The sequence below is a fragment of the Camelina sativa genome, chromosome 17 (assembly GCF_000633955.1).
Source record: "Camelina sativa cultivar DH55 chromosome 17, Cs, whole genome shotgun sequence".
In the NCBI taxonomy this organism is placed as follows: Eukaryota; Viridiplantae; Streptophyta; class Magnoliopsida; order Brassicales; family Brassicaceae; genus Camelina; species Camelina sativa.
This window is the reverse complement of record NC_025701.1, coordinates 16,084,408-16,093,501: the sequence shown is the minus strand read 5'-3', so window position 1 is coordinate 16,093,501 and position 9,094 is coordinate 16,084,408. Positions and strand designations below refer to the sequence as shown.

General features: G+C 45.5%; 1 protein-coding gene across 2 annotated transcripts in view; it reads right to left on the bottom strand.

Annotated features, from left to right (window-relative positions):
* Positions 5,218–9,094, bottom strand: part of LOC104757391 (ABC transporter C family member 1) — a 15,028-nt gene continuing 11,151 nt past the window's right edge. The window contains exons 21-28 of one of the 2 annotated variants that reach the window (XM_010480129.2): positions 8,642–9,024; positions 8,220–8,400; positions 7,681–8,004; positions 6,660–7,416; positions 6,432–6,553; positions 6,116–6,361; positions 5,599–6,016; positions 5,218–5,517 (exon numbers count right to left, since the gene is read on the bottom strand). In XM_010480129.2, the coding sequence (XP_010478431.1) occupies positions 5,420–5,517; positions 5,599–6,016; positions 6,116–6,361; positions 6,432–6,553; positions 6,660–7,416; positions 7,681–8,004; positions 8,220–8,400; positions 8,642–9,024 (2,529 nt within the window). In that variant the 3' untranslated portion in view covers positions 5,218–5,419. The remainder of the gene's footprint in view (positions 5,518–5,598; positions 6,017–6,115; positions 6,362–6,431; positions 6,554–6,659; positions 7,417–7,680; positions 8,005–8,219; positions 8,401–8,641; positions 9,025–9,094) is intronic. The other variant, XM_019239079.1, reaches the window with a different exon arrangement.

The following is a 9,094-nucleotide window of genomic DNA, read 5'->3' as shown; positions in this document are numbered from 1 at the left end:
CTTTGAAATTAAGCTTTAACGCCTGCTCAAGGATTTCTCCGGTGGGGGATCGGAGTATGAGTCCGACCCCGGATCCTTGATTTGTTGATGAACCGTCGACGAACATTGTCCATTGTTCCACCGCGGAGGTGGGGTCGTCAAGCTCGGGTGACAGTTCGGTGATGAAGTCAGCTAGAACTTGTGACTTCAGACTTGGGCGAGAACGATATTCGATGTCGTATTCGCTAAGTTCGACCGCCCATTTCGCCATGCGTCCGGATTGGAGGGGGCTATGAAGGACGGTTCGGAGTGGTAAATCGGTAAATACGACGATCGAGTGCGATTGAAAATAGGGTCGCAGTTTCCGTGCTGCGACGATCACTGCAAGGGCCAGTTACTCCAGCGTGGGGTATCTTGATTCCGCATCGTTTAGTGCTTTGCTTGTGTAGAAAATGGGCTTCTGGTCTCCGCGGTCGTCTCGAACTAGTACCCCGCTAACCGCCAAACTGGAAATCGAAACATAGAGATACAGTGTTTCCCCATCTTCCGGTTTAACCAAAACAGGGTGACAGGTCAGATATTCCTTCAACTGACGAAAGGCGTTCTCGCATTCCTCATCCCAATGGAAATCTTTGTTCCCACGAAGAAGTTGGTAAAAGGGGAGGCACTTGTCCGTTGACCGGGTGATGAAGCGGTTCAGAGCAGCGATCCGGCCAGTCAGGCGCTGCACTTCTCGCTTGTTGGTCGGTGACGGGAGTCCTAGTATAGCTTCGATCTGCTTAGGATTTGCCTCTATTCCCCGTTCAGTGACGATGTACCCCAAGAATTCCCTGGAAGTTACTCCGTCGGGTTTAGTTTCATCTGGAATTGATCCAAGATGTCGAAACATTCCGCCAGATGTTGGACGTGCTGTTCTGCGATCAGGGACTTGACCAGCATGTCATCTATATAGACCTCCATGGTTTTGCCAAGCAGATCAGCGAACATCATGTTTACCAAGCGCTGGTAGGTTGCTCCAGCGTTTTTTAGTCCGAACGGCATCACTTTGTAGCAGTAGGTCCCTCTATCTGTGATGAATGCCATTTTTTCGCGGTCGGCTGAACTCATGGCGATCTGGTTGTAGCCTGAGAAAGCATCCATGAACGAAAGCAACTGGTTTCCGGCCATGGCTTCGACGAGACGGTCTATGTGCGGAAGAGGAAAGCTGTCCTTAGGGCAAGCTATGTTGAGATCAGTGAAGTCCACACAAACTCTCCACTTGCCGTTTTTCTTTTTGACCACAACCGGGTTAGCCAGCCAATCTGGGTACTGGACTTCCATGATTTGATCCGCCTTGAGTAGTCGTTCTACTTCGTCCTGGACCGCCTTGGCTCGATCCGGGCCTAGGCGCCTGCGCTTCTGTCTGATCGGCTTGAACGTGGGGTCGATATTTAGCTTGTGGCACATGACTTCGGGGCTTATCCCGACCATGTCCTTTGTTGACCAGGCGAATGTGGAAGCCCGAGATTGCAGGAAAGCGATCAGCTTAGCCTTTATGCTCTCATCGAGTTCGGCCCCGATGCCAACAGTTCGCGATGGATCAGAGGGGTCAATATTCGCCTGTAGGATCTTGCACTCCGGAGACTTGAGGCGATCCCGCTCCGGCTTTCGGGGACCGGAGAGATGGTCCCCGCTCTGTAATTGCTATGCGGTCTCCGTCTTCCTCTGCTTCTTTTCGATAACAGAGCAGACTCTGGCCACCCTCTGGTCGCCGTAAAGCGTGCAAATTCCTGTAGGAGTTGGGAATTTGAGGCAGAGGTGATAGGTCGACGGTACGGCTTGCATCGCATATATCCATGGTACCCCCAAAATAGCGTTGTAGATTGGTGGTGCATCAACGACTGCGAACTTAGTCTTCCGGGTCACTCCGCCAGCTCGTACTTGTATTTTTACGTCTCCCATCGACATCTTAGCGACCCCATCATAGCCCGTTAGCGTTCGAGTTTCGGGTTTTAGTTGGTCTGGTGTGACACCCATTTTCTCTAGCGTCTGCCAGCAGAGTACATTGACGGTGCTCCCAGTATCGATCAGGACTCGTTCGACGTTGAAGTCGCCCATCGAGACTTCGATAACCAAAGGGTCTGAATGGGGGTGTTGGATCCCTTTGGCGTCATCCGAAGTGAATGATATCGGGTCCTTGCAGAGTGAAGGCTCGCTCGGAGCAGTTTGAAGGGCGCAAACTTGTCGTGCCCTCTTTTTTAGTGCGCGAACAGAGTCTGCGCAGTCCTCTGGTGGACCAAGTATCATGGTTATTCGTCCACGAGGAGGAGAATTGGCCCGCTCCGGGTTTTGTCCCCTCTGTCGTTTGGGAGGGCCAGGCAGTTCGTCTGCTTGGGGCGCCTCCTCCTGGTGATTCACGGGTGCTTGGTTGACCAGCTGTTGGGCTGCGTTGGGTGGTCCATCGTAACCCCGTCCGCCGCCTGCGCCACGGCCTCGGTTAGATCGTCCTCCGCGCCATCCGCCTCGGCGACCTCTACCTCCACGGGCGCTTTTTGGCTGATAAGTAGCTTCGACTTCGCCAGAAAGATACTTTGCGTACAGGTAGTTCTTCAGGTGGACGCACTCTTGTGTGGAGTGACCGGGGTACATGTGAAAATCGCAGTAGAGTTCCTTCGGGTCAGATGGCTGCTTGTCCTGATCGTCCACCTCGGAGACTGCGTGGATGACGCCCTTTTTTCGATCCTGAGGTTCGTGGTGCTTGCGGGGTTCGTGGTGTTCGACCCGGTTTTTAGCCTTAGCGGGATGTGATGGCTGTTCATCATTAGTTTTTGCGGCTATTCGGGCTTCTTCCTCCTCGTCGAGCGCGAATCTAGAGGCTCGATGTAGCGCATCGTCGAGATCCTTGGGTTCCCGGATGTTAAGGTCCTTTCGTAACGGTGATCCAGGGATTAAACCCTTTCTGAAGGCTGCCATTGCTGCATCCTCCGGTACGTTGACCTTTGTCAGCTTCTCCTTGAATCTGTTCAAGAAACTGGCGATGGGTTCTCCCCGTTCCTGGGCCATCTCCCATAGATCTGAACTTGTTACGCCTGGTTCGATGAGGATTCGATAATTCTTGAGGAAGGCCTTAGATAAGTCGTCGAAGTTGTCGATCGAGTTCGGCTCGAGCCTTGTGAACCATACCAAGGCAGCGCCGGAAAGGCTATCCACGAATAGCTGACAGCAACCGGCGTCCCTCTGTTCGTCGGTGAATCGCGCTTTTGACATGGTCGCCATGAAGGATGTCATGAACTGGACTGGATCTTTGTCTCCTTGGTAGATTGGAAGCTTCAGTTTGACGTTCGGTATGGTGGCCCGCGCTATCCGTTGAGTGAAGGGTGATTGCCGAGTTACTTCGACAATCCTATCGATCTCGGGAGCCGTGCTGATAGCTCGATGGAGGAGCGTGTTCATGCCGCTAATCTGCGACCTGATTTCTTCGAGTTCGAAGCAAGGTCCGGAGTTCGCAAGGCGGGTGACCGGGGCGGTCGAGCTCTCGTGTATCCGTAAATTCGGATTTGTCGGTCGAATGCTCGACGTTGTTTGAGGGGGAGGATTCCTCTGCTCGAATTGTCCGTCAGAAAAGTCGAGACGACGAGTGAGTCCGCCCAAAGTGAGTGCTGGCGATTGTCCGGCAGAGATTTGTGACGGGGTTGCTTGGGTTACAACGGCGTCAACTCTGCGGTTGGTGTCCGCGATCATCTGGTAGATCTCTTTCGTCATGGTGCCGAACAGGATTCTGAAGTCCTCCATAGAAACGACCAGCGGGTTCTGGGCCGCAGGCGTGGTATGAACGGGGAGGTTCCCGTCTTCTGCATCGATCTGCTGCTCTGTCATGTGAGCATCTGCCTCGTTATGGGTTTGTTGTTCAGAAGGCTCCGTGAGGTTGACTGGCGCTTCGCGAGTTCGCCCTGTGTCCTGGCTGGTCTCCCCTTCAGATCTGACCCCGACTGGGAGTTCGGTGGAGGTTCCGGCCGGGTTTGCCGTTGCGTTGACGCGGTGACGAGAGTATACGGCAGTGACGGGCCTAGTCGATGCGCCGCCCAGCGTCGCGATGCTATCCTGGGAAGGCGTGATACCCGTGAGATCGGGCGTGCAGTTTGTTTCGGGAACTTCGTTCACGACGGAAGACATTATTGCAAGGCTTTTTTAAGGAGAGTTTCCTAGAGATGAACTTTTCTAGAGACGATTTGCGTCCCCACAGATGGCGCCAATTGTAGAAACTAGGTTTCCACAATGAATTTGTTTAAGGCGGGAAACAAATTCAATAGAGCTATCTCTCTAGAAAATAGATCTAAACCTTGAAATTAGGAGTAAAGAAGAAGAACTCAAGAGAACTAGGGTTTATTGTAAAGAGCGGAAGGAGAACTCAATTATTGTATTAGATTCTGGAGGGATTACAATGGAGAAGTCTCCCCTTATTTATACATGTCTCGAGATCACACAATATATCAACTTTCCTTATCAGACGAAGTGAAATATGGAAAACTGCCTTATTGTTTGAGTCGGCTGCGCCGCATCGAAGTGGAGGTCGGTTTCTTCTTCTCCAAGACTTCGTCTCACCCGAATTGACTCTTGATGACCTAATTGATCCCCTAACCGGATTCCCGGTTAAATGTTCAATTAATGTTTCTGGTTTAGCTCGGTATGTCGGGGGTGCTGAATCCCGTACCAACACAAAGTTTTTTCAATTTGGTAACGATTTACAAAATTAATTTTGAGAAGCAGGAATTGATAAGATTTTTCCTTTTTATTCATAGAAATTGGATTTTCTTGTTTTATAAGTCATGGCTTACGTGCACAAACACCCCAATCAAATCAACTTTTTATGTACATTTTGGATTTATGCATATGTAAACTACTAGGTACTAGTATCGCATGCGCGGGGATAATACTTTCATTCTTCTTTTTTTTTTTATAAATTTTTTGTTTGTTTTCACAATTTTCCAAATTTTTTTGGATTACATATATAATTTTTGTGGAAAATGTCAATGATAAAACATGGTCCTGTATTTTGTCAATTTTGTCCACTATGTAAAGTTGTAAACAATGCCGTTCCTTAGTCAGTGGTTGCCCAAAAAAAAAAAAAAGTCAGTTTGTATTTTGTAGAAAAAAAAAAAAACATGGTTCTGTATTGAGAAATTATGTCCAATGGTTGGTTAGAACTTAGCCATGAGTTCAAAACCAATGTTTTTTTCTTTTCAAATTTTGCGTTAAAGATGAATTCCAGTTGTGTCTATATCATCCGATCCTCGGGTAACCAAACGCTCTCTTTCTCAAAGAAGCGTAGCCTAAATATATATATAGTTACACCACAACAAAATGGGCATTTTTGTTTCGTGTATCCAAAGCAACACAAATCAAAGTTCATCAAAATGTGACTTTTTAAGGTCAAGTAATTTGTAAGCCTTTCATCGTTTGTTTACATCTCGACATTGTCCCAGTCAAACGATTTCCCTTCTAAATTGTAATCTGGGTGTTGCATTCGGTTCTTCGCCAATCTGCTCATCACCGCAAGCCCTGATATAATATTACACCAAATTATTAGATCAAGATACTTTCAACATTTCGTATCCGCAGAATCTTAAGAATAGCATTTACCTTCGACCATTTTGTAAAGAGATGGCCACCACCGCTCTCTAGAGATGTCACTTTGGTTAAGAGAGTCTTCAATCTCTTTATCATGCTTCCCTTCAAGAACACTGCGTAGAGTGACGACTGCGTCCTTTGTTCTCTTCAAAACACTGCTATCATCTTCTATTTCAAGGCTCTCAAGGTCGTTGTGAGATGAAGTCAGGCTCACAGCCAAAGCAAACTGAGCAGCTGCAGCCCAACGAGAAGAAGCTTGCCATTTCCTCTGACCCTCTAATGGTTGTGATGATTCATCTCTTGTACGTTTGTTCTCAAGTACTATACTACGTAAGTACTCGGCATTTGCAGCTCCTGTACTTTGAACCATCTTCGAGAAAGAACTTTCTCCGTTTGAAAGAAGATTCTCTGGTGTACTGAATTCCTGAACCTGGGGTGTTACGAAATTTCAATTTATATTAGTTGAAGACATATAAAGCAGATCTCAAAAGTAGGGTGCAAATAGTGTAGGTCGATGAAGCGTTCCTACTTTTCCAGAATCAAGGACGAGAACTTTGTCACAGTCGATGATCGTATTGAGACGATGAGCGATGATTAGCATCGTGCATGACTTGAATTCTTCTCGGATGGTCTTTTGGATGAGAACATCAGTTCTAACGTCAACAGCAGCAGTTGCTTCATCAAGAACAAGTATCTTAGATCTTCGCAACAACGCACGTGCAAGACTCAACAACTGTCTCTGTCCAACACTGAAATTCTCTCCTGCCTCAGATACCTGATCAAACATACTGAGTTATTACTGAACACAATAGACATGCTAAAGAGAAAATGTTTAACTGAATTACCTCAGCATCAAGACCAAGAGGATTTCTGCGTATAGTATCTTTCAAGTGTGCCCTCTCAAGCGATTCCCAAAGATCGGCATCATTGTGTTCACTAAATGGGTCAAGATTGAATCTCACAGTACCTAGATACAAACGACATTATTAGTATTCTTTTGACTTTTAAGAAAGATAAAAACATCAGAAGCAGTCGTGTTAAAAAAGAAATACCAGAAGCAATGGGAGACGTACCTGAGAAAAGAACTGGCGCTTGTGGTATAATTCCGAGCACTTTACGTAGGTCCATCAGTCCAAATCTGCCAATGTCACATTCATCGATCAAGATCCTTCCTTTTTCCAGCTCCACAATCCGGAATAAGGCATTCAAGAGGCTTGATTTCCCAGCGCCTGTCCTTCCAACAATTCCCACCTTATCCATTGGAGAAATCAAGAATGAAACCCCATGTAGAACAGGAGGTAACTCAGGGCGGTAACGAAGAATAACATCCTCAAATTTGATGGATCCAGATGATGGCCATCCGGGAGGTGGACGATTGTTTTCAATGACCAATGGAGCCTCTGATGGTATCTCGATATAATTTCCAACACGCTCAACTGAGTTTAAACTATTCTCAGCTAGACTCGCGAGTCTCAGTACAGCTGTTAAGGAGCTGGTGATACTTAAAGCATAACTGAGAAGCAAACCCATCGTAGATGCAAATGCTTGTTGGTTCTCTGCCCTTCCATTTTGCATGACGGCTAATGACGCAGTCAACCAAACCATGAGACCTCCCAAAACTTCCAAACGGATTCCCAGCCACCGATTTGCAGCCATGTTTACAAGTGTAAATCTGATGTTATTATCCATTGACCTTCCATTAATTTCAGCCATCCTATCATAAGCTTTGTAAGCTCGGATACTCGATAGTCCATTCAATGCCTCTCCAAATTGAGCATAAACCGGTGATCTTGTAGTCGAATCCATACGTTTAATTTCACGGGATGTGTTCTACAATAAGGAAAGAACAGGGTTACCACACAACAGATATGATTGGACTTTTTTTGCTGACAGTTAAGATTAAAGGACTGATGTACCAAAGACATGCGAACTTTTATAATCATGAAAACTATAAGTCTAATGTGGAAACCGCAGCGTATAATAGAAGACTTAAAACTATCAGTGTTCTTTTTGGTCTCAGTTTTCGATGTCTCGATCTGTATTCTTTGAAAGATTTATGAATTGAGAAATCATTGCGTCTAAAAGGTATGTTACCTGGTAATATAGATAAGCTCCATAGAACACGATCAACAGTGGCATGATGGCCCACAGGGACAGAGTGCTGACAATGCCAATCAAGATAACAGTTGAAAGAAGCTGTGCGATTGAACCCATAAACATGTTTACAAAGACTGCCACAGTTCGATCAATATCACCCATATCTTTTGCGAATCGATTGATTATCCTTCCTAATGGATTGGTTTGAAAGAAGACCATTGGAGCCCTTAGTATGGAACCAAGCATAGCATCATGCATCTTTTTAGCTGCATACAGACTGGACATAATCAACCAATATGAATTGATCAACGTCACAGAGACCTGAAAAAACAAAAAGAAATAAGTCTTAGCACAAACATTTTGCTCTCTGTATCCTTTTCTTCTCCATTTTTTTTTCCCCAATACTTTGGCGCAGAAGAAACTTGGTGTACGTTATTTCTTAACTGATCTGCCTTTTAATGTTCAGTTATAAATTATTATGCGATCATGAGTCTTTAAGTTAACGACTCAAAACATTTACCAAATGCAACTCATACCTGTCCAAAAGAAAGAAGCGCATAGACAATATTATAGAATAGGGGTCCATGAGTCTTCGGAGTTCCTGCATCAGTCCACTCACTCAACCAAGTGCTGCTTGAAACCCGAAATACTTGAGTCAAGACGTAGCATATAAGGAGCATCATCACTACCCATGCACCTCCAAGTGCATTCTGGTACCTGGAACACCTCAGTACTCTCATTAATATGGCCTTTAAATACGAAGCTTAGCAAGGAAACATGAATAGGAGGTGTCAAATAATTTATAGAAATAAAGACGCCACAGATAAATTGACATATTGCTGAACCAATAAGAATGTGTCATACTTACTGATATTTCCACTATGGGTAGAAAATAAATAGGAAAAGAAAAACCGCAATAACACAAAAAGAAAGAGCAAAACTCCAAGCGCCAACTAACCTCTCCAGGACTTTCCAACTCACAACTCCAGTTTCACGTTCTTCTCGCTTGACAAGCACAGAGTTTCCTTCTTTGGATTTCTTTGTCTCGCTTCCATCCTTCTGCACATTATTAGTGTTTCCATTCTCAACTGGTCTTACAGACGTTTGATCTGCTTCAGCTTCTCCATTTTCTTCTGAATATTCTTCAACCTTCCCTGCATTTTCCATTAACCTCTGGAACAATGGGCCACTATTGCATAATTCTTCATATGTTCCTTCCTCTTTTATTGTTCCCTCATGGACAAGTAAAATTTTATCCACTTGTGATAGGAAGTGGAGCTGGTTTGTAACAAGTACTCTCGTTTTCTGTCCTAGTTCTCTTTTTATGCATTTTTCAAAAACCTATACATAACAGCCAGTTCTAAATATCAGGTGGCAAACAATAAGAATATTCATGCAGATTGGAAACAAA